General features: G+C 43.3%; 1 protein-coding gene across 1 annotated transcript in view; it reads right to left on the reverse strand.

Moving 5' to 3' along the window:
- Window positions 1-672: 672 nt before the first annotated feature.
- Window positions 673-26,251, reverse strand: part of TGFB1 (transforming growth factor beta 1) — a 48,058-nt gene continuing 22,479 nt past the window's right edge. Inside the window, exons 2-7 of the mRNA XM_033956734.1 lie at window positions 25,807-25,985; window positions 24,338-24,452; window positions 17,972-18,049; window positions 13,066-13,210; window positions 12,104-12,257; window positions 673-1,117 (exon numbers count right to left, since the gene is read on the reverse strand). Of these exons, the coding sequence (XP_033812625.1) occupies window positions 959-1,117; window positions 12,104-12,257; window positions 13,066-13,210; window positions 17,972-18,049; window positions 24,338-24,452; window positions 25,807-25,985 (830 nt within the window). The 3' untranslated portion in view covers window positions 673-958. The remainder of the gene's footprint in view (window positions 1,118-12,103; window positions 12,258-13,065; window positions 13,211-17,971; window positions 18,050-24,337; window positions 24,453-25,806; window positions 25,986-26,251) is intronic.

Raw genomic sequence — 26,251 nt, forward strand, 5'->3', positions numbered from 1 at the left:
TCATATTTATGTCTTCCAAAAATTAATTTGGCCGCAGTGTTCTGAATAAGTCAACCCTGCCACAACCTTTTGCAATAGGGGTGAGGGCAAAGCAGCTTTTCATCCCTTACGTCGCTGGCTAAAAGGCGCAGAAGTCAAAGCCAGTAAATACTCTCAGGATAAGCCTCAAGCACAGAGAGATCAATACAGATGTGGTAATTCTGACACTATCATTCAGCATTTATTAGCAGGGCAACAAAGGTAGAAAAATAACCTCCCCCCATTAAAAAAATGTAATTTTCAAGTTTATTATAAACTTAATATACCACTTTGGAGAAATACTATCCAAAATACTAATGTGTGTATTGTTTCCATAAACCTGGTGTGGATCTGTATCAATCCTTTCACGCAGGAGTGTCAGTGAGCCATGAGGTTACAGTCATGTGATATGTCAGCTGATCTCTCCCATCCAACCATAGTTTGTGGCAGAACATGGTGAGAACCATGGTTGTCCGACAAGCCTCACCTCTTCCTGTCATATGGCTATTCAAATATGGGGCTGGCCTGGTAATGCAGTCAGGGGTGTGGTGAAGCGGCAGGGCTGCGGATCTTTCTTGAGCAGTCACCTTCTTTTTAATGGCCCCCTTTTTTATACTTATAAATTAAGAGTAAATAATAGGACCATACCAGAAATTGTCTTTTTAAGTTTGGACTCTTTTTTTTTTTTAAATAAATTCTAAAAATAATTATTATACATACAAATAGATGTACATAGTTTTTTTAAAAAATTTTTTTAAAGCTTTCCCAAAAAAATTGGAAAATTTCATGAAAAAATAACTCTCATCTGATGAGTTGTTAAAAAAACAAACAAACAAAGTCTGGCCCCAGGAGCACAGCAAAATTTAAATACAAATAAAATAACCCCACAAGATTGCTAAGGCCGAGGCTAGTGCTCATGGTCCTCGGGTGCAGCTTCCCCTCAGCTGCATTTGCAGGATTTCACCACCATGTTCGATAGCTGCTCCACCTTGGGTGTCCGTCCCAGGTAATAAATGATGGGAAGGGGCTCCAGGACTTGAGGAACACAGCAGGGAGAAGCGGACGCTCCAGGATTGTGGTGGTTGTACAGGGCCAGGACCTAAATTAAAGAAAGAAGGAAAATGTCACGGTTTCTTCTTAATCTAGCAGCCCTTTTACTAAGTGATGGTAAGCGCTAACACATGCTTACTGCTGCTTAAAAATGGCACATAAACCCCGATGTCAATCTCCTCTTAACACATCATATAAAAGCTTCAAAAACAGGTTTTTGCCAAGTATTTATAACTTGGATTGGCCACCGTGAAGACGGGATACTGGGCTAGATTAGGGTTACCAGACGTCCGGGAAAACCCGGAAATGTCTTCTTTTTAGAGGACTGTCTGGGCTCCTGGACAGACTTTCCAAAATCCAGCATTTGTCTGGGTTTTGGAAAGCTCTGATGAGCTCTGGCCGCATCTAGAGGACCTCTGAGCATGCACGGATGACGTCGCACAAATCCGTGCATGCTTGAGGCTCTCCAGACACGGCTGGAGCTCATCCGAAAGAAAAGAGGAGGCTTTGTGGGGGCAGGGCTTGGGGCAGAATTGGACGGGGCTGGAGGTGGAACAAGGCAGGGCCATGTATCCAAGGTTTCCCAGAGAAAAATATGGTAACCCTAGTCTAGAGGGACCATTGGTCTGACCCAGTAAGGCTATTTTTATGTTCTAAACAGTACAGGGGCAGGTCCCTGTGGCACTCCCATATCCAGCAAATGGACCTCAGACACCATGTCAGCCCTAGCAATTGAAAACCGAATACTGAAGCAGCACCCCCTACTGGCAGAAATATAGTTGGAGGACTTCCGCTCAGATTAGAGAGAACAATGTACAGTGCAACCTGCCTGTGGCCCTCCCACATCATTGCCTCTTTTGCAGTTGTATGCCGGGTTAGGCACTAAAGGGTCAATATTCAGCTAGTGGCGCTCAACATTTTGCTGCCAGCTGCCAGTGTTATGCCTGGAAATTCAATGCTAGGCCATGTCCGGGAAGCCACCTCTTTTGCCACTGACCACCAATCAGCTGTGCCAGGGGCAGAGCAATGGGCCTAGTAGGGCAGAATGGGTGGGATGGGGAAATGGGTAGAGTGGGGTGAACTGGGGGCGGACCCTAAATCTCTCACTAAATGGGTTGGCCTCCTTGCCACCTCCTGCATGCATAATTAATGATATTCTATAACTTGGCATACAATTGCATGCACTTTATATAGAATGAGGGTACTTGTAGCTGAAATTTGGGTATAGCCCTTGGTTTCTGTATGACTAACTAGAGAGCATGAGAGCAGGGCTGGTGATTGGTTTATTTGGCCTTTCCAACTGAAAAGGACCTATGGTGCCCCTGGCTGTGACAGTGCAAGGTAAGTTACGAAAGGAATATAAGGAAAAAAGCTTCAGAAAAGGCTGGTGCCAGTATGAGCTGGAAGTTTCAAGGAGAAGGGGGAGAAATCTGCTAGGTCCAGAGTGAGAGCATTTTTTTTTCTCTGGAATTCTCTTCCATCTTCAGTGTTACATTCCATTCCATTAGTGATTTCTATTCTGCCAATACCTTGCGGTTCAAGGCAGATTACATAAAAGTTTTCAGAAATTACATAAAAGTTTACAGGAATGGCATAAGAGATGTTACATAAGAATTACCAAAGAGTTGTCTAGATCTTAAGGTGATAAATATTGGGTAATAAGAATTACCAAAGAGATTTTGAGATCTTAAGGTGGTAAGTGTTGGGTAAATAGAGGCATTTTAGCATTAGTTGGGTAGTTAGAAGCATATTAGAGTATATTAAGGGTGTATTAGATAGGTTTTATGTATTTTTTGAAGAGTAGGGTTTTAGTATCTTTCTTGAAGGTTTTGTAGTCTGTGGCCAATGATAACAGAATGGTGATTTGTCTGTCCAGTTTAGCTGCTTTGGTGGCTATTAGGTTGTCATATAGTTTCTTTTGTTTGACATTTTTGGATGGTGGGTGTGTGAAAAGTGAGTGGGTTCTCCTGTGTCTGGATGAGGAGGATTGAGTTAGTTGGTTATTCCAGTAGGTTGGGCTTTCTCCGTTAATAGATTTGAATAGTAGGCAGTAGAATTTGAAGTGTACTCTTGCTTGTATTGGGAGCCAGTGAGAGTCATGGTATGCTTCTGTGATGTGGTCATATTTTTTTCAATGAGTAGATGAGTCTTAGGGCTGTATTTTGTATAGTTTGTAATTGTTTTATCATGCTCGCTTTACATGGGAGGTATAGTATGTTGCAGTAGTCTATTAGTCCAAGGATAAGGGATTGTACCAAAAGTAGGAATTGTTTACTGTCAAAGAATTTTCGAATTTGTCTTAAATTTCTCATGGTCACGAATGATGCTTTTATTACTTTGTTGATCTGTGGTTGCATGGTAAAGCCTCTGTCAATTAGTACTCCCAGAAGTTTTAGAGTGGATTGAATAGGGTATGAGATCGAGTTTATTACTAGATTTGTTAAGGTAGGAGTCTTATTGTTTTCTAGGAGGATGAAGTTTGTTTTGTCAGGGTTAAGTTTTAATTTGTGCTCTGTCATCCATGTTGCTACTGTTTCAAGTGTTCTGTGTATTGTGCTTGTCATGGTGGGTTCTGGGTGGTCGAAGGGGAGGAGAATAGTGATGTCATCTGCATAGCTGTAGGAGGTTATGCCATGTTTGTCTAGGTAGAAGCTGAGGGAGGCTATGTATATATTGAATAGTGTGGGTGATCCCTGGGGAACTCCGCAGGGGTCTTGAATTTGCATATTTAAGGTTTAGAACTTTGTTAAAAACTTATCTTTTTGAACGGGCTTTTTCTATTCAGTTGGATGGCTCTGATATGATTCAGATTTACTAGCAATGCAGCCAACAATTTTTAATTTTTTGAAATTTAAACTTTTTTTTAAGTTTATTTTTGATGATGTAGCTAGTCTTATTGTATATTTCATTGATTATGTGAACCGCTCTGTTATTATATAAGGAAGGGTGGTATATTAAATAAAACAAACCATAAACCATAGGTCCCAGGCCTAGATTTAGACATACACCGCACTGGGGACTGCCTCCAGTATAGGGTTACATCCACGCAGGCACAAAGGCCCTCCAGACACAGCCCCGAAGAGATGAGATTTGTGTGGGCCGGGGTTGGACAGAACAGAGCAGGGCTATGGGTGGAATGGGGCGGGACTACACATCCTCTTTTTTTGAAGAAAAAATCTGGTAACCCTAAAATGGATGGATTGGAGGATGGGGAGGAAGGTGAATTCCACCCCCATCCCACACACACTTCTAGCCCATAATCAGAAATCTCCCGTGGAATGACCGCTCAGCTGTTTCTCTGCCTGATTTTAGCCACAAGCAACTCCAAAATCTCACAGCTGTTACTTCCTGCTGCAAGAGTAACAGGCAGGAAGTGCCTGAGAGATTTGGAGCAGTTCTGGGTCAACCCTGGCCCAAAAGTACAGTGGAACCTTGGTTTACAAGCAAAATTTGTTCCAGAAGCATGCTTGTAAACCAAATTACTCGTATATCAAAGCGAGTTTCCCCATAGGAAGTAAGGGAAACTTGCTTGATACGTTCCCACAGACCCCCCACCCCCCGAGGCTAGCGGCGCTGCTCTACCCCCCACCCCCCAAGAACCGACATCACTCACCCTCCCAAACAGCATTCAGCCTTACCCCCCATCTGGCACTGGCACGCAGCCCACAGAACGTGCCGGTGCCAGTAAAAGAAGTTCCTGCCTCTTGCCTGGGTCTTGAGCATCTGCGCATGCTCAAGGCCTTCTGGTTCTCACTGTTCAGGTGGGGGTTGCCGGTTCTCGGGGGGGGGGGGGGGAGAAATGCCGGTTCTCAGGGGGGATGCTCGCAAATCGAGTTGACGCTCGGTTTGTGAGACAAGATTTGCGAGAATGTTTTGCCCGTCTTGCAAAACACTCGCAAACCGAGGTTTGACTGTATTTCAGAGGGGATGGAACGGGGGTAGGGCGTGATCTGGGTTGAGAAGTGGGATCAAAAATCTCTCACCTAAAAATTGTTCCCTCTTGGCACTTCTGCCCTCCTCCCCTAAGGACACCTTCCGTTTTGATCTAGCCCTGCTCAAGCCCCAAAGTGGGTTCACAAAATACATATTTGTGAAAGAAATTGTAAACTTTTCCTGCAGTCCGCTTGCTTTCTGAAAAGCAGGGCTAACAAACTCACTTATGAGGGGAAACAAAACATCTACAATTAGGAGGGGCAGACTTTCACAGGACGGTCCCTGAACCGTAAACGATGTAAAGTTTTAATGTAAACTGGAAAGAAGAAAGATGCAAATACATAATTGTGCTTAAGTCTGAAGAGCGTTAAGAAGACATACAGGGACTCATATATAGACGCTAGTCAGTAAAGTAATTGTAATGATAGGTGAGAGACTGACTATGGTAATAAATACCAGTGGGGAGAGAGCAAATGCCGTCTAGAAAAACGCTCAGAAAAAGTGAAACTCTGAAGGGGGGAGGTATTCACCCCCCCTTCAGAGTTTCACTTTTTCTGAGCGTTTTTCTAGACGGCATTTGCTCTCTCCCCACTGGTATTTATTACCATAGTAAGTCTGAAGAGCGGCTGTTGCTGTATGTGAGATATACACCAGAACAGCTGGCCTCTCTCTGCTCTTTCGTAGTTCTTCTGCTGGGCTTCCCCCGCCCCCAGTTTGAACTGCTGCTCTTATGCAATATGAAGCTACTCATTTTTAGTTGTAGATAACTTGATGTAGGCTTCACCTGATTTTGGAGGATTGGGAGTAAAACATCCTCTCTGAGACAGTTTAATTTAAATTTTTTGCTATTTTGGTTAGAAAGTCCCTGTGACCAGGAAGTGGCAGAAGGGACCGGCAGCATGTCCTTCCCTCCCTCCCACTGAAACATGGTCACATGTTGTAGAGGTGGGGGCTCAGAGAGACCAGGAAGGAAAGAGCTGTCAGAAGCTCTGGGGCGGATAAGGGAAATTCAGAGCAATGGCCTACCCTGAAGCAAGCAAACAAACAGACACACCCTCCCTCCTGACAATCTGAGACCAGTGGGCATCATTTGGAACAAGTGATACACTGCGGTGGTCTGGCATATTTTGGTTTAAAAGCAGCCAGTAATATAATACAGTCAGCATGTTGACGCACTTTAACTAGGTTCTTTCATTTTGTTTCAGATCTCTTTATAAAATGTCTCAGCACATCCCACATGCACTGCAGCTGTTTTTGAAATTCCAGCCTCCTTCCCTGGGGGATTTCGGCGGCCCTGACTGGCTAAATACACAAGTCCAGAGCGGGGTGCGCTGGCGCACAAAATATTACCTCGCAGCGCACAAGTTTCTCGTCACAGCGCACACAGTGTAGAGCACAGTTCTTCAACCGCCGGTCCGCAAACAAAATCTTGCCGGTCCGCGAAGGATTCGGTCCCCGCCGCAACGAAAGGCCGGCGTCAGCTGACTTGCAACTTCCTGTTGCAGTCGCTGTGCCGGGACTCCTGCCTTCCACCGCGTTTGCCTCCTGCCTTGTCTCCGCACCTCCAGACCAGCAGCGGCAGCTGTGTATGCTTTTAACTTCGGCACAGAGCTGCCCCTAATCAATAGTTTAGTGCGGTTTCATAAGGCAGCCTCGGGGCCTTTGCTAGGCCGGCCCACATCGCATCATCGAAGCGGGCCGGCTATCAAAGGCCCCGAGGCTGCCTCATGAAACCGCGCTAAACTATTGATTAGGGGAAGCTCTGTGCCGAAGTTAAAAGCATACAGAGCTGCCGCTGCTGGTCTGAACTCTTGGGCCGCTGAAGGAGGGCAAAAAGCAGCTGTCCTGGAGGTTTCCCTTCCTCTCGCCTTTACAGGTTCCTTTTTTCCACCTTTTTTTTTTTCCTTCAAACGGCAAAGGGCCCCAGCATCGACATCAATCAAGTAAGTTCCACTGTCAATCAAGCGGTTCTGCTCGGCCAAAGCTTCCCCTGTGACATGAGCCACCCTCAGGGGAAAGAAAGTGACCCACAAAGGTGAGGGGAAGGGGGGGCAGATGATGGAAGTTGGGGGGGGGGGAGAGAGAGAGAGAGAGAGAAGGGGCAGATGATGGAATGGAGGAGATGAGAGAGAGAGAGAAGGGGACAGATGATGGAAGTGAGAAGAAGGGAGAGAGAGCAGAAGGCAGATGGATGTCAGTTGAGAAGGGAGAGCAGATGCTGAATGGAAGTGGGGAAAGAACACATACTGGATGGAAGGAGGAGATAAATAAAGGGGGAAGAAAATAGTAAGATAATGGAGGGGTGAGGGAAAGGGGTGACAAGCTGTGTGTAGACACAGTGAAAAGAGGGAAACGGGACTAAATAGTAAGAAATAATTTAATTTAGATGGAGGCAGAAAATAGAGAAGGAAGACCAGAGAAGAAAAGGGAAGAGAGAGCAGAGAATGATCAGATCTGAGTGGAGGAAATGAGAAGAGAGATATGCTAAAAACCACAGGGGGGAGGGAAGGATAGAGATGCCAGACCATGAGGGGAACAGAAGGAAGATGATGGATGCTAGACCAAATTGGGGGGTGGGGGGGGGGGCAGGAGGAGAGATGGCAGGGAAAGACAGACAGTGAATGGAAGGGGCAGATGCTGGACTGAAGAGACAGAGAAGGTTATCATGCTGCTGTACCGGGCCATGGTACGCCCTCACCTGGAGTACTGCGTCCAGCACTGGTACTTTAAGAAGGACACGGTACTACTCGAAAGGATCCAGAGAAGAGCAACTAAAATGGTTAAGGGGCTGGAGGAGTTGCCGTACAGCGAAAGATTAGAGAAACTGGGCCTCTTCTCCCTTGAGCAGAGGAGATTGAGAGGGGACATGATAGAAACATTCAAGGTACTGAAGGGAATAGACTTAGTAGCTAAGGCAGGGAGAACGAGAGGGCACTCTCTAAAGTTGAAAGGGGATAGATTCCATACAAACGTAAGGAAGTTCTGTGGTAGAAAGCAACATATTTATTTGGCTCATAACTTGCTGGCGCCCGATATTTTTAGCTCACAGTGAAAAAAGTTTGCTCACAACACCCGCCCGCTTAGAGGGAACACTGGTTACCAGATATCCGGAATTCCCTGGACGGCTTTTCAAAACCTGGCACTTTGTCCGGGTTTTGAAAAACTGTGTTGGGCAGGAGAAAGTCTGCGCATATATGTGACATCATCACATAGCATCCGTGCATGTGCAGACCTCCTGCCCAACACGAGCAGGCAGCAGAGGTGGGGCTTGGGGATGGGATTAGGGCGGGAGTGGGTGTAATTAGGCGGGCCTGGGGACGTAGCTAGGGGGGGGGTCCAGATTTTCCAAAAGGAAAATCTGGCAACCCTATGTAGGGGTGTTTGGTGCAGAAAAGGTAGAAGGGATGGGACTTGATATACTGCTTTTTCTGTGTGGTTTTACACCAGTGGTTTCCAACCCTGACCTGGGGGACCCCCAGCCAGTAGGGTTTTCAAGATATTCCTAATGAATATGCATGAGAGAGATTTGCATATAATGGAAGTGTCAGGTATGCAAATCTCTCTCATGCATACATATTCATGCTGTAACTCTCTTTTGTTGTTGAGAATGCATATTCTTTAGGGATATCTTGAAAACCCGACTGGGCTGGGGGTCCCCAAGAACAGGGTTGGGAACCACTCTCCCAATCAAAGTGGTTTACACGGGGCAATGAAGAGTTAAGTGACTTGCCCAGAGTCACACAAAGCTGTGGTGGGAATGAAACTCCCAACTCAGCTAAAGTTACCAGATATGTTAATAAAAAAATTAAAAAAATGGAACATGGCCCCGCCCCATTCTACCTCCAGTCCCTCTCTACACAACACTCCCCACCCCCAGCCCTGGCCCCACACAAACCTCGCCTCTTCTTCCCCAAGCCTGAACCGCATCTGAAGGGCCTCCACGCATGCGTGTGACATCATTGTGTCGCATCTGCGCATACGTGGAGGCCCTTCAGATGCAACCCCGAGCTCAGGGCCTTCCAAAACCCGGACAAACTGTCGGGTTTTAGAAATCCATCCATGCACTCGGACAGTCCTCTAAAAAGAGGATATGCCCAGGTTTTCCCAGACATCTGGTAACCCTAACCTCAGGGTGGTGGCAGCTGCTATAAGCATTAGGCCAGTCCTACGATTATTAAAGAGATCACTTTCGCTGCCCCTATTATTATGGGGGAGCAAGCCCATTCATTTAAAAACTGACTGCAACATTTAAGCTGGAGTTAGCTTTGACGGCAACTCCAGCAGTGGGGCACCGTAGCCGATGCCAGAAAGACTTCAGCAATCTGTGTCCCATATGCAGCAAGACGGATCGGGAGCAAGTATGCATAATTCATACCACATTCACATCGTCTTGAATACAGACCTTGCCTTTCTCAGGGGAGGGGAAGACATCTCATAACATTACTGGATTGTTGGTTCAACATTGCCTTGATAACGAATGTGACCATTGGGCAGACTGGATGGACCACGCAGGTCTTTATCTGCCGTAGTTACTATATGTAAATATTCAGTCGATGGCGGTGAGCGTTTTTCTGCTGCCAGATCTTCAAAGCCAGGCCATGTCTGGTCTTCGGTACTAAATATCCGGTTTATACAGCAGTGGCTAAGTTGATAGTCGGAAATTAACCAGTAATGGGTTGCCGCATAAAGATAGGACTGTGTTTGATACGGTTACCCTGGCCGCTTAAGTGTTAAAAATCAGCATCTAACCTGCCAAATGCTGACTCCGCCCCCAGAAAACGCCTCCAAAATAGTCAGTTTTCACTTAGGCGCTAACCTCTCATTTTCAGCAGCAATAACCAGTTAAGTGCCGCTGAAAATGAGCAGATGGCTCCGAACAAGCGATTTAACCGGTCGGCAGCCATTTCTGGACGGTTAAATTGTTTAGAGTATCAACTTTTAAATGAATACATACTTCAAAGCTACTACATGTAAAGTCAGCGCCACTAAATCTATGTATTTAACGCTGACCGCTGCTACTGCCGTCTGTTTAGCGCCCCTGGGAAAATATAAAGCCAACCTCGCATGCGGATGCTTGCCCTTCTGCATCTCGTCTAGAGAAACAGAACAAGAGGCTGAGACATGAGAATGTTCTGGTTGGGGCTTTGGGTTTGTTTTTTTGAATGTAGGCTGTAATTTGCACTAACCCCCTCTTCTACGAAACTGCGCTAGCAGTTTCTAGCATGGGGAGTCGCGCTGAATGTCCCACGCTGCTCCCAAAGCTCATAGAGTTCCTATGAGCGTGGGGAGCAGCGCAGGCCATTCAGCGAAGCTCCCCGCGCTAGAAACTGCTAGCGTGGTTTCGTAGAAGAGGGGGTAAGTCTGAATACAGATCTTATTTTCTATCATCAAGGTGCACAGGGGTGAGCTTTGCACTGCAGAAATTTACTTACATTTTCATTTTACAATCAAATTCTATGTCTGCAAAAATTCATTATAATTCAACTTATTAACATTTACAAAAGTACTTTGTAATCCATTTTGTGTAATAAAAGGTTAGTCTCTTCTCTCCACACCTCAGCATCTCACTGTCACATTGGTAAAGGTTAAGAAATGAAAAGGTTATCATGCCTTTGAACCGGGCCATGATACGCCCCAACCTGGAATATTGCATCCAACACTGGTCGCCATACATGAAAAAGGACATAGTACTACTCGAAAGGGTCCAGAGAAGAGTGACAAAAATGGTTAAGGTATTGGAGGACTTGCCGTACAATGAGAGGCTAGAGAAACTGGGCCTCTTCTCCCTTGAAAAGAGGAGATTGAGAGAGGACATGATCGAAACATTCAAGATATTGAAGGGAATTGACTTAGTAGAGAAAGAGAGATTGTTCACCCTCTCCGAGGTGAAGAGAACCAGAGGGCACTCATTAAAGTTAAAAGGGGAAAAATTCTGTACAAACATAAGGAAGTTCTTCTTCTCCCAGAGGCTGTTATAGGGGAAAGCACCCTTCAGGGATTCAAGAAAAGATTGGATAAGTTCCTGCTGGAATAGAACATACGCAGATACTGCTAGCCTCAAATAGGGCACTGGTCTTTGATCTAAAGGCCGCCGTGTGAGTGGCACGATGGACCACTGGTCTGACCCAGCAGTGCCAAATCTTATGTTCTTATGAAAGAACTGGTAACAGACCCACGGCTTCTTTTTTTTCTGAATAGGGGGTGTAGCAGGTTCTGGGGCCGGTTGCACTATTTGCAGAATTGCCCCTTTCTCAGGTAGGACTGTTGCTGTCTGACTCAGTCTTGTGTTGCCGTGGCACATTTGCTACACAGGTGCTGAGCGTAGGGTTTTTTGGCAGGGTTTTGTGTTGTATCACAAAGTGCCTGGGAGCTGGGGGGGGGGGTTGTGTTTCACGTTTAATAAAATTTTGATTAAAACGCATTATCATAAATTCAATGTGATGTACAAAATTTTTTTAAAAAGGAAGTAACAGATGGAATATTCTGGGGAATAAAAGACTAAAACATAGACAAATAGACGATGACAGGAACAACAGGAAAGAGGGAAGAACCACAATGCATAAAGACAAGGAGAACATAAAGGGGAATAATAGTAGGTTAAAAAAACCATGTAATTTCATGGCTTTGTAACTTTTAAAATTCGAAAGCATCTTTAAAAAGAAAGCATTAATGATTTCCTTTAAATCTATTTAGATTTGTTTCTTCTCTAAAGTGTATAGGCAGCGAGTTCCATATATGGGAAGCCGTCACAGAAAAGATCGTATCCTGTCGAGTGTTAAGAATTCTTAAGGAAGGAATTGAGACACCGGGATCTGAATCGTCTTCAGCTGTACACTGTTACTTAAGAAGTCTGAGCCATAAAGATCTAGCAATTTTTTTTTTTTTTTGGGGGGGAGGGCAAGGTTCAATAGATTGTTTCTGTATAAAATGTGCCCTTGGCTTTCTGGGACATTCACATCATTTTTTCATCTGCCTCAGGCGCCACCATGCACAACTTATCGTCTTTTCTCTGTTTTTTTTTCTCATGAGGCACTGATGTTACTGCCAGGCTCTGTGGTAATTCTAGATACTGTCTCCACTGCCCCCCTCACTTTATACTTACCTTACTATACTGGTTATCAAAGCTCCATATGAAGGGACAGGGGCCCATACAAAAATTGGAATAGTAGCCCTTGGGCTCATGGATCCACTTCCAGCCAAGATCCTTACGGAAGTTGATGTAAAGCGGGCGAACGCAGCAGTTCTTTTCCTCCACTCTGAAAAGAAGACGGAAGGTCCCAGGGTGAGAGACTGTAAGCATCCACCAGCCCAAAGTGGTGAAACAAGTGGGTTTAATAGCCTGTTTATTAGAAAGGCACTAAGGCCCCGATTCACTAAAGTCAGTGATCGTCGCTAAACCTATTTTCACAGGTTTAGCGACAATCACTACTACCCACCTGATTCACTAAACGGCCCACCGTGTGTTTTTCCCCCATTGTCCGATCCGATCCAGCCCATGCAAATTAGTAAAACCCTATGCAAAATAGCCACGCAATTGATTCACTAACATTCGCTTGGCTATATTGAATTGGGTTTTACTAATCTAAAACCCGACTGCTGTAGACCTGTCGGTAACTGTGTTACCGACAGGTCTCCCTGGGGGTTTTTTCGTTTTTGTTTTTTTAATTGGCCAGATATTTTGCATGTGTAATACACGCAAAATATCTGGCCCATTAAAAAAAAAGAAAAAATGCCAGCAGAAGCCCTGACAGCAGTGACAGGAGGTTACTTCTGTCACTACTGTCAGGAGGTTACTTCTGTCACTACTGTCAGGGATCTGCTCTGACTCAATCGTTGAGGGATTGAGTTGGGGAGTTTGCATGCAAATGATTTCACCTCCGTGCAAATCATTTGCATGCAAACAAGATAGTGAATCAATCGCCGTTTCAAAATAGGCCAGAGAATCGGCCAACAGCAACTGAATCGCTACCTTTAGTGAATCTGGGCCTAAGACAGTAGAGAGCAGTATTCAGACTTCATGGGATAGGGAAAATGAAAGAGGTGAAAAGGTTGGGGTCTACTCACACTGAACAGAACTCCGGGTTCACGGCACGCTTACGGCGAGAACTTTGCAGTTGATTGGCTCGATCCTCAGGTGTGTACATGATGAGAAGATAAGGCTGGTCCAGGCTTAAGAGCGGGCCTAGATCTCCTCTCTTAATTTTCATACCTTTAGAGAAGAACAGTGACTTAGTAAGTGTACTCAGGAGGGTGGGGGGGGCAGTATACACACAGACATCAGTGTTACATAACCATGTATGGAAATACCCTCTAAACAATGGTTCATGAGAGTTTATTGACGTCTTTTTTAGAATTATCTCATTAAAAAATAAAGATGTGAAGCCCCATTTTCATAGGATAAATAGGATGTCCAAGTTGGAACCTTCCCACAATTCCCTAAATATTGCACAAAAAGCTTCTGCTGAATATGGGACACTGTAAAATATTTATAAAGGTATCAGCAAATCCACATGTATTTGTTGGTGCGTCCAGCAGCAACAGCCATTTCAGAAAAAAAAAGTAAAAAAAAAACCAACAACCAAGAGTGTGTGTGGGGGGGGGAGGGGGTGTTTAAAGTGGGATAGTTTTCTTTGGCCGAGTCTGCGTTTTAAGAACCCAAACCTGGACCCTGATTGTTTAACCTTTGTTGTATCTGTTTGTATTGTTCTATGCCTTATTGAATAAGGCATTTCTTGGGGCTTTTCCCGTGTAAGCACGTGTTATGTGCCAATCTTCCAACATACGTGTATATTTGCTGCACATGGAGACTCCGAGTTCAAAAAAGCAGGTAGCTCACCACCTTCTTTGGAGTAGATTTAAATGCCAAAAGGGAATGTTTATAAAATATACACATATTTTTTAATCATAAAATGGAAAATGCATAAAAATATACTTGGACCACCCAACCCTGTGGCATTTATACTTGTATTCCATTTATATGGTAAATGCCACTATTTACACGAGGGTGGTTTGAAAAGTAACCCTTTATTTGGCATTGTTGCTCAAAAGCAACATGCATTTCTACGGCTTTTATAGGAGATCTGCATCTCCAAATGGCTGTTACTTGGCACGGTTGCTCTCGTTCAACATCAAGTTACGTAAAGTAGCCATTTTCACCATCTGCAAGTTAAAGGGTTAAACAAATATATTAAAAAAAAGAAAAAAAAGAGTTATGTTTCTCACCATAGTCTCTAGTGAGGACTATACACTTAGGGCTCCTTTTACAAAGCTGCGATAGCAGTTTTAGTGCGCGCATAGCGTTCGCTGAATTGCCGCGTGCACTAGACGCTAATGCCAGCATTGAGCTGGTGTTAGTTCTAGCCGCGTAGCACGGGCTATCACAGCTTAGTAAAAGGAGCCCTTAGTCTAGTGAGTTTCCAGTTCTTCCATCCTGTCAGAAAAATATGGCTTTGTCAAATATTTATATTTGTTTAACTTGCTTTCTGACCGAACTTTTCAAACCACCCTCGTATGTTGATGCCAAATGGTCCTTCTAAAATGTTCTGCATAGTTTGCAGTGAACCATGTACCAGTGTAAGGAAACACAAATATCAACACTCTACCATTGGGCACATACCAAAATGCGCACCATGTTGCCCTGGGGTACAGCTATAACTAGCAGGGGGAGGGGGAAGAGGGACAGCCACCCAGAATGGAAAGTTCTGGGAGGGCACAAAAATGACCAAAATGCCAAGGATGGACTGTCAGATTACCAGCCAGGAACAGATGCCTACAAACAAGGAAAAGAGAGAAGAGAGCAAAAAGGGCTGATGGTCATAGTGGAGGGAGAGAAGAGTGGGGGGGCAGGAGCCACAGATATGCTTGCCCACCTAATGTGCCAACACAACTAGTTACCAATAGGAGAATGGTCACTCTAAATGCCTTAACGGCAAATAATCTTAAAAAAAATACCTTAAACTGTTATTGAAACTTATGCTCAGAGACATGAAGGCGAAAGTGCCGCCTCACCACCCAATCATCGCATTGTTCAATACAGTGTCAAAATGATGGTATTGGTCACTATACGATTCAACAATGCCAAACTGGCTATAACTATCAACTTGTATGCAAGGCATCGATATATCTCTACTACACCCCTTCGGAGTGGGTAATGAAATCTCATCTGTCATCAAAGAATCAGTGCTGACCACAAACATTTCTTAATACATCCTTAAAGTCCAACGGACAGATGAGACTTCATTACCCACTCCGAAGGGGTGTAGTAGAGATATATCGGTTCCCTGACGCAGTACCAAAACGTGGCACGTCGGAACCAGCGACTTTCTGAAGTTAAGTTTTACTTCTTTAAGTGCCTTGCGTTGTTGAATCGTATGTGACCAATATCATCATTTTGACACTGTATTGAACAATGCGATGATTGGGTGGTGAGGCGGCACTTTCGCCTTCATGTCTCTGAGCATAAGTTTCAATAACAGTTTAAGGTATTTTTTTAAGATTATTGGCCATTAAGGCATTTAGAGTGACTATTCTCTTATTGTTGACAAATTCCTTTTAGTCACTCATCTTTTGTTATATAGTTGAGTTTTCCTGCCTCCCTTTTTCATATTTGAACACATCTAGTTACAGCTCTGTTCTAGGGCAAGGCTTGAAGAGGCACCTTAGGAGCAGTTGGGAGTAGAACAGCAGCAAAAATGGTATCACATGCAGCCAAGCTTCGGATTGGCTAGGATATTGCTAGAAACACTGTGGAGAAGGTGACATTCAAGATACAAGCTTTATTAAAAGTGCAGCCCAATAATTCACATGAAGAAATACCTAGGACCCAAATTATTGGGGACTTTGGACCCAACACAGTCCATGTTTTGACAAAAATGTCTTCCTCAGGGGTCCCTGAAGGTCCTAATGCAAGAACTCATGGCTCAAAGACAAAAAACAATCCTGGGCGAAAACTCTGCGCGGTTGAGAAATCCTCAAAGGCGTGAGAAAAACAGATTTCTCAACCGCGAAGAGTTTTCGCCCAGGATTGTTTTTAGTCTTTGAACCACGAGTTCTTGCATTAGGGGGAGCCCTGACGAAGATATTTTTGTTGAAACTCAGACCGTGTTGGGTCCAAAGTCTCCAATAATTTGGGTCCTAGCTATTTCTTCATGTGGATTATTGGACTGCACTGCTAATAAAGCCTGTATCTTGAACATTACCTTCTCCACAGTGTTTTTGTTCTCGTCAGACTTCTGGTTCTCTGGAGCACCAAGGGTCAACCTTTTGTTTGCATTTAGGATATTTATAGAACAGCATCACAAACGACATCATGTGGAGAGAGAAACATAGAAACATGATGGCAGACAAATGCCAAATGGCCCATCCAGTCTGTCCTTCCGCAGCATCTGCTATCTCCTCCTCCTCTTCCTAAGAGATCCCATGTGCCTGTCCCATGCTTTCTTGAATTCAGACACAGTCTTTGGGCTCCTTTTACTAAGCTGCGCTAGCGGTTTTAGCGCGTGCTGAATTGCCACGTGCGCTAGACGCTAATGCCACCATTGAGCTGGTATTAATTTTTGGCGTGTAGCACAGGGGGTAGCGTGTGTTAATCTGCAGCGCGTGCTAAAAATGCTAGTGCATCTTAGTAAAAGGAGCCCTTTGTCTCCACCACCTGTACCGGGAGACTACTCCATGCATCCACCACCCTTTCTGTAAAAAAGTATTTCCTTAGATTACTCCGGAACCTACCACCTCTTAACTTCATCCTATGTCCTCTCAATCCGGAGCTTCCTTTCAAATGAAAGAGACTTGACTCATGCACATCTTTATCATATCTCCCCTTTCAAGTTTCAGGTTTATTTAAAATTTCTTATACCGCCAAATCAACCTTCTAGGCCATGGATAGGGAACTCCGGTCCTCGAGAGCCATATTCCAGTCGAGTTTTCAGGATTTCCCCAATGAATATGCATTGAAAGCAGTGCATGCAAATAGATCTCAAGCATATTCATTGGGGAAATCCTGAAAACCCGACTGGAATACGGTTCTCGAGGACCGGAGTTCCATACCCCTGTTCTAGATGGTGTACAAAGTCATAAAAACGTGTATTGACCAAAAAACAAAACAAAAACATATTTAAGATGACAGAACACCATTAAAAACAATAATTATTAAAAACAAAGACAAAAGGGAACAAAAGGGAAAAGGGCAAGAACTACAATAATGAAGTAGGAAGAAAACATCTAGGGAAGGGTAGCTAAAGATAAAATCAATCTACATAGCCCTGAAAAAGACATTTAGGTCTCAAAGGCATCAAGAAAAAGGAATGTTTTTAACTTCGTCTTAAAATTATTAAGAATTGATTCTTCCCGTAAATGGGATGGAATATTATTCCAAAGAGAGGGAGCGCTAACGGAGAAGATGGTAGACCTCATTGTGTTGATATACTTCAGAGACGGGAAAAAAGATTTTTGGCAGATGATCTTAGAAGGGGATAAGAAGATTATTAATAAATTCAGGTTGGTTATTTTGTCTAGTTTTAAAAGTTAATAAATTAATTTTATAAGTGATTCTGTGTTCTACTGGTAACCAATGAGCTTTATGTAGGAAGGGGGGGTGACATGGTCAAACTTCTTTCCCACCTTGCCTCTAAAATATACATATTGAGATCTTTAAGTCTGTCCCCATACGCCTTATGATGAAGACCACACACCATTTTAGTAGCCTTCCTCTGGACCGACTCCATCCTGTTATAGAAGGTGCGGTCTCCAGAATTGGACACAATATTCTAAATGAGGGCTCACCAGAGTCTTATTCAGGGGCATCAATACCTCCTAGCTTCAAATCAGCTAAGACATTTATAGAACAATGGCACAAATGACATCATGAGCAGCCAGGCTTCGGATTGGTTAGGAAATTTGCTACATCACAGCAATCCATGCAAACTAGGGCCCAATTTTCTGAAATGTTAATTGGTTTTAAAGCCTCCCTTACCTGCAATGGTTAATTTTAAGTCTTCTTTGCTTTTATTACAATAGCAGGGAATACTGATCTTAAAGCTTTCATTCTGATCTGAAAACAAGAGAAAAGAAACTAGAAGTTATGTATAGAAGAAACTCATATTCACCCTGTCTGCCTTGTTCAATATATTCTGGGAGACGCTGCCCCTGTAGGGAATTAATTCATTCATTAATTTGTCAACTTCTGTGGAAGGCTGCAATATCAACATTTTGCATTTCAAATTCCTACTTTCCTCCTTCCAGCCTGATGTTGCACTTACCAAGCACACCTGCAATGTCCATCTGACAAATACCCTTCCTTCCAGTCACCCTCCCCTCCCCATCTCTTATCCCTCTTTCTTCTCTGCCCCCGACTGTAAGTGATTTCTCCCGAGGACAGGCTTCCCAGCGACTGCCCTCCCCCTCCCACTTCAGTCCTCTCTCTTTTGACTCTCTTACTCATTCTTCTATTACTCCTATTAATTATTTCTAGAGCGCTAGCAGAAGTGCACAGCGCTGTACAGTCACAAAGGAGAACGTCCCTGCTGATGAAATCAGAGGAGAAACTGCCCATTTCTCTTCCAGTTTGCGCAACATTCAGCTGCCTGAGTTATCTCGTTTTGTTTCTAATGTTGGTCTGTCTTGTTTCTGTTTAATTTGATTGTAAGCTCGACTGAGCAGGGACTCTCTTGAATGTTTTAATGTACAGCGTTGCGTATGTCTAGCAGCGCTGTAGAAATGACAAGCAGCAGTAGTAGTCTATGTAAATTCTCTTCTACGGAAGAGCTGTAACTAGTTATTTAGGCAGCCAGGGAAGGAAAGTGATATATAATATATCAGTTTCCTTCCCCGGCTGCCTATATATATATATATATATATATATAAAACCCTTCTTTCAACTCCCTCGCCGCTAATCCCCAGTCTTCTTTCCTCTCCAAACTAGAGGGTAGGAAGAGAGTGGCACTGATTTTTGCTTTTCATCCACCGCCAGCCCACACTTGCATTTCAGTCATTTCTCCAGCCTCGAGAGGCTTTGCACCTCGGGCAGCTGACTCTTTTACACATTCCTAGTTAAAGCCCTGTTCTGAGCTCATTACATTGGATCTCCATCTGCTTCTTCATCCAGTTTAAGTTTCTCCTACTCACCTATAAGCGCTTTCCCCGAGTTCCACATTGCCCCTCTTATCTCAGTTTACACCTCCCCTCACAACCTCCCTTCCTCAGGTAAATAGCTCCCACCCTCCACCGCCAACTCCTGCTCTACACTTTCCACCCTGCTGTGCACCTGAAATGGCCTGTCTCAGCTGGTGAATAACACTTCCTCTGTCAATACTCTCTGATCATAACCTTTTTGATATAAGCATGTTTTCTATAATAAATTGCTTGTCCGAGCATCATGACTAGACTGTAGACTCCACAATACCAGAATGCTCTATTACGTGGATCTGTACAATGCAGGGTACAGAGCCATCAAAATGAGTAGAAGTATTAGAAATACATTGTTACTCAAGACTGGGTTGTGAAGCCAGGATAAGAGCAGTCCCACCAAACTCCAACTGAAACTGCAGCCAGACCCCTGATATCCTGAACCAGGTAACAGTTTTGCTATGTGGGGTATTCAAAAATACATCTATTACACAAATGCTGACAACATCTGAAGCCAAGCCTGTTTTTTATGCCATCAGAGAATTTGATGACATCCCTGCATAATAACAAGTACAAATAGATTACAGCCTATGCTTCAGATGCTATTTCAACTCTGCAGCATCTGAAAGCTAAAACACATATCTCCCTAACTCCCCTCCCCTAAGGTAAATTAAAGCAAAACCAAAATGGAAGTAAAACAAAAGCACCAGTCATACAAAGAGGTCATCTTCATACTGAAGAAAGAGTGTGCCTTTGCTGAAACAACTTTTCTATTCAATATTTGTCCATCACAAGGAAAATCAACAGAGGAACTTGGAGGGGGGGGGGAGAAAGACAAAGGAAAGCAGGGACAATAAATACAGGAAGTGACAAAATGGGCAGGCAAGGACAATTAACAGATAAAGCAGAGGTTCCCAACCAGTGTGCCACAGCAGGGAAACCTCAAGAGTGTCACAAAATTAAAGCCATGCCATTAGACAGGACAAGAAGCACATGAAAAGAAAATCCAACAGAATCTGCAGTAAAAAAACAGCAAACAAAAACAAAAACTGCAGACCATGTGCAAGATGTAGGCACTGTTTATTACAATATTAATGCAGTATGGTAAATATACCACCTTATTACCAACCCAACACGGTCCGTGTTTCAGACAAAAACCTTCCTCAGGGGTCCTAATAAACATAAATAATGATACAAAAGTATTAAATATATGATTTGACAACATATGTGCCAATGGTGTTGAAGTGATGGTGTAATTGTAACAAATAAAATAAGGATGTGAATATAAAACAAAATTACAAAATTGCAAGGAAGAAAAAGTGAAGTGATATTATAATGTGATAACCATGTGAACTAAAATCATATGAAAATCAGTAAAAAGAAAAAGAATGATTATAATCAGAAAGTGAAAAAAATGCAGTGATAACCAAAACAAATGTGATAATAAAACGTGATGAATGCAAAAAGGTTGATAAATGAAGAAAAAAAGAAAAAGAATAGAAAAGTGACGTAGTGACTAAAAAATAGTAATGCAAGAATATAATAAATAAGTACAGCAAAAACATAACAACATACCGTGGTGGATAAGGTATATACAAACCGCATTGACCAAATCAAACTAATATGTAAAAAAACAAAGAGCCAAGTAAACATCACATACTACATTAAAATACATAAGCAGCAAATCATAAGAATTGTAAAACAAATAATAAAACAACCATGAGATGTTACAAATTGGTGATCAGGTATTACCAGAAATCAACGTTGAATATGAGACAGTTGTGAAGACCAAAAACTAAACGTTGATTTCTGGTAATACCTGACCACCAATTTGACATTTAAAATTCAGCCAGCCCGTAGGTCTGGCCCTTAGATTATTGGTTATGGGTTTTCTATGTACCTCCGTTTCCTTTATCAGCTTTTTAGATTAGATCCATTTTGCTGTTACCCATTATTTAATCGAGGCAATATTGTCCGTGGGTCCTGATCTTTGATCATTCATTACAGGCTCTCTTTGTATTTTTACGTCTTCTATTAATTATTTGATTCATTTTTATGTTATTCATCATTTTATTGAGACAGCAAAGCTCTGTTATTCATATGTTTGTAACTAGTCATTACATTATAACCAGGTTACCGCTCTGGAAAGACTAGCCAGTTTGTTTCAAACTGCGCTAATCGGCTTTTTATCCCTTGATTACCGGCTACTTATGCACATCCTTATTTCCGTTTTAACATACCTTTTTAATTTACACTGCAGTCCCTTATATCACACCTATGTTGTAGCATTAATCGATTATATATCTCTATAATTTAAACTACAGTTTTCTTATTTTAGACCCATATCATTGCATTCACTAACGTCAGGCCTTTTAATGCCCCCTTCTTTTATGCATTTTAAGAAATACACACTGCTGTCTTTTATATTAGGCTCAAATTGATGTTTTGATCAATATAAGGCCTTTGTATGCCACTTTTGGCATATTTCATTTTATCTTATTACATTTTATTCTTTTTAATAAATGAATTTTTTAAAAATATTGTGTAATATTTGTAACATCTCATGGTTGTTTTATTATTTGTTTTATAATCCTTATGATTTGCTGCTTATGTATTTTATTCTACTACTAGTCTTTAAGCCCGTTACATTAACAGGTGCTAGAATAGATGTGTCTGTCTGTCTGTATTTCTTTATCTCTCTCTCCTCGGCCGCTGTCTGTATCCTTCTGTCTCCCCCTCCCCCCAGAGCAAAGCTGTCTGCCCCCAGCACCCACCTCCCCCCCAAATGTCTCTCCATGGCCCTCTTCTGTCTTCCCCCCCCAGAGCAAAGCTGTCTGTCCCCAGCACACCTCCGCCCAAAGCAGCCCCCTTTCCCTCTCCCTGTCTCTCCATGGCCTCTTCTGTCTTCCCCCCAGAGCAAAGCTGTTTGCCCCAAGCACACCCCTCCCCCCAAAGCAGCCCCCTTTCCCTCTCCCGCTGACTCTCTCTCTGGCTCCCTTTCTCTGTCTGTCTTTCTGTCCCTCTCCCTGCCCCCTGTGTCTTTCTTTCTTTCTGGCTCCCTCCCTCCCGCTGTCTGTCTGTCATTTTTCCCCATTTCCCTGTGCAGCAACATTTCCATCCCACTTCCCTATGCAGCAGCAACAGCATTTCCCTCTTATCCCCCCCCTTTCCTGTGCAGAAGCAGTAGCAGCATTTTCCCCCACCCCCCTTTCCCTTCTCTTACCTTCTCTTCCCTGCTCTGTTCGGCCCCTCCCCCTTCTTTTACTGCCGTTGTCCTGCTCGATCTGGCCTGCTCCTGACCCTCCCACCGCCGACAAACCTCGGGGCTCCAGCTGCATAGGCAGCACTTTAAACACGCTGCTTCGCAGCCTTCTACTGCCGATTTCCTCTGCCGCGTCTGTCTCCGATGATGTCATCAGAGACGCGGCAGAGGAAATCGGCAGTAGAAGGGTGCGAAGCAGCGTGTTTATAGTGCTGCCTACGCCACTGGAGCTGGGAAGTTTGTGGAGGGTCAACGGCTGGAGCGGGGCTGCTGTCCACCACTCGGTTGCTGCCACTGGTGCTGCCTACGCCGCTGGAGCCGGGAGGTTTGGAGAGAGCACAGTCGCGTGCACGCGCCTCCAGCCCCTGCAAGCGCCGTGAGGTGTCAATTAGAATGTTGCCACAGAAGCACACCTCACGGCGCCAGGACTCACAAATTTTTGAGAGGGCATGTGCGCTCTTGCGTTTTATTATTATTGATGCGATGACTTGTATTTTAATGTACTATGTGATGTTTACTTGGCTCTATGTTTTTTTACATATTAGTTTGATTTGGTCAATGCGGTTTGTATATACCTTATCCACCACGGTATGTTGTTATGGTTTTGCTGTACTTATTTATTATATTCTTGCATCACTATTTTTTAGTTACTACGTCACTTTTCTCTTCTTTTTTTCTTCATTTATCAACCTTTTTGCATTCATCACGTTTTATTATCACATTTGTTTTGGTTATCACTGCATTTTTTTCACTTTCTGATTATAATCATTCTTTTTCTTTTTACTGATTTTCATATGATTTTAGTTCACATGGATATCACATTATAATATCACTTCACTTTTTCTTCCTTGCAATTTTGTAATTTTGTTTTATATTCACATCCTTATTTTATTTGTTACAATTACACCATCACTTCAACACCATTGGCACATATGTTGTCAAATCATATTTAATACTTTTGTATCATTATTTATGTTTATTAGGACCCCTGAGGAAGGTTTTTGTCTGAAACACGGACCGTGTTGGGTCCACTGGTTGGTAATAAGGTGGTATATTTACCATACTGCATTAATATTGTAATAAACAGTGCCTACATCTTGCACATGGTCTGCAGTTTTTGTTTTGGTTTTTATTAGACAGGACAAGTCACAACCTGTTCCTCTATCTCCTACATTATTCCCTCTAGTCAGCAGAGGGAGACAGTGAGCAGCACCATGGTGGTGGCCTCCTGTTCTGCTGTCTGTTCTCTGAAGTCAAAACCATATGTGGTCTGGTTGGTCTTATAAGATTACAGGGCCATCTGAGGTTCTAATTTCACAGGAAAGCAGCAGGTAAGAAATGTTGCCTTCTGAGTTCCTCTTCCTGGCTAAAAGTGATCCCAAGCAGGGAATGGAAGTGATGATATTAAACCCTAGAAGGGAAGGAAGGTAGGTAAGTGATTGTGTCAGGGATTGGATGGGGAGAAGAGAGATGGAGATGATGCCATGGAGGGACAGGGCAGAAGGAATATGATAGTATGCAATATCACAGTGAAACTAGTGCTAAATAAGCTACAACACAAGCTTGGGAACCACTGATATACAGTATTTAGAGAATGTGCATAGATATGGGGAGGTGAGTAGGGTTACCATATGACTCCAGAGAAAGGAGGATGGATTGAGACATCCAGGTTTTACTTCCATTGAATCAATTAATCTATCCTCCTTACCTCCATGGCTTTCAGTGGAAGTACATCCTAGATGTTTCAATCTGGCCTCCTTTTTATGGAGCCAAATGGTAACCCGTCGGTAAGGCAAACTAGTTTCAAGAGCTGGCAAAAGAACGACTGCAGATCCTATTTACCCAGAGTCCTTTGGGAGATGACCTAGCGTAATCCCTAAAGAAGCAGTGTTCTTCTAGTCTCCCCCAGCTTACATACTGTATTTTCCTTTGTGGTTTCCACACCCACCTCACCTTTCCCATTCATCCAGAGCCGTATGGTGTCTGTCACATCAAAGGAGAGACGTTCCTCAGAAGTGAGCTCCACAAACCTGCTGGTCAGAAACCTTGAGGATCCCCGTCCACTGCACTGCAAAGCAGGGAAGACATGTCAGAATCTGAGCTACAGTGAAGCCTATTCATAGGAGAGGGTCACCTGTCCATGCAGATTAGGACATCTATACAGCTAGGCCAAGAACACAGCCCTCCAGTTAATTCTAATACTATGCCATGCAGCAAACATGAAGGGAAGATATTTTGGACAATGGCCATGTCACTTATAACATATATAATGCTTCATTTCAGTAGGAGAATCAAGAAGAGCACTGTGCATAGAAGGATGTGCCCCTGACTGCAAAGAACAATAAAAAAAGGATGCAAAGAGTTACAGAAACCATGGCAAGCAAAGTGGAAACATATTAAGGCACAACTATACCGAGTCATGAGGTAATTTCATTTATTAAACCAATCTGAAAAGTACAGTGGCATCACAATGAGAAGAGATGTGAGTTATGTTGTGTTATGCTTTATAGTGCATAATGAAATATAATAATCAATACATAATATATCAGTAATTATAATACAAATGAAGCCTGTGATCTGTGCCACCCAACCCAACACAAGCATCAACAGAAAAGGAGCAAGCAAAAACATCAGTGTATATCATAGGGCCAACAGAAGAAAGCCAAGTCACCCAACTCCAAACAATATGAACAAGAAGAGGAGTATGCAGCAGGGACTACCCACTTCTGTCATCAAGGGATGCCATAGGACCAACAGAAAGAATAGACAATTCTGGTCACCCAACTCCCAATGCCATCACTGGACCATCAGAAAAGAAGCAAAACATTGGAACAATCCAACCTTCAACAGGATCAAAGTATTTGCAAATATGAAGTAAGCAGATATACTCAACATCCAATACTGTCACTAAGGTACATCACTGGGCCAACAAAAAAAAAGCAAAACATCAGAATAACCAACCTTCAATGTCATCAAAGAACCAACAAAGATGATGTGAGTGACCAATACTGGCACTGAAGGACATCACTACGCCAACAGAAAAGAGGCAAAATATTAGAACAACCCAGCCCTCAACATCATCAAAATACCAACAAAGATGAAGTAACTAGAGCCACTCAACTTTTAATACTTCACCAAGGGACATTACTCAACCAACGGAAAAGGAACTGTAACTGGAACTGTAAGGCTACATTCAGACACTAACAGAAATAGTGTTAAGTGATCAGGGTCATACAACTCCCAGTGCTTTCAGGAAGGAATAAGAGAGAAATAGCAATATTCTTCTACAACACGATTGGGATTTGAGTCAATTCTAACTCATTGAATCTTTTCACTAAAGATAAGGATGAGTGACTCCAGGGAAGGGAACCAGAACTGACAGCTGAGAGCAATAAAGATGTGTATATACAAATAAGACATACCCGGTAGAGTTCAATGCGCTGCTCAGCCCCTTGTGCTGCCCCACTAGACTTGATTTTCAGCATACGCAGTTCAGCATGGTGGAGCAAGGACTCACTCACAACCTGCTTCCTGATCAGTGAGGCATTGAATGTGAAGACCAGGTCATGCTCGTTTGTGTCACATGATGAGCTTGAGCCATCTACAAAGAGAAAGCGAGTATAACAATGATACCACCAACACATTCAGCAACAAGACCACTGGAATAGAGAGCTGCATGGGAATGAGGAGTGCGGGAATCCTACAGAGTACACAGGATTCCCGTGGGATGGAAGAAGTTCCACGGGATTCTCACAGGAGTGTAGTCAAAATCTCTAGTGACTCCAGAATGATGCTTGGAATGCACTGAGAGACAGCTGCAACATCAAATTAAGGCTTGGACCACTCAGTAGTTGAATAGTAAATACC

The sequence above is a fragment of the Geotrypetes seraphini genome, chromosome 8, assembly GCF_902459505.1.
Source record: "Geotrypetes seraphini chromosome 8, aGeoSer1.1, whole genome shotgun sequence".
NCBI classification, from domain to species: domain Eukaryota; kingdom Metazoa; phylum Chordata; class Amphibia; order Gymnophiona; family Dermophiidae; genus Geotrypetes; species Geotrypetes seraphini.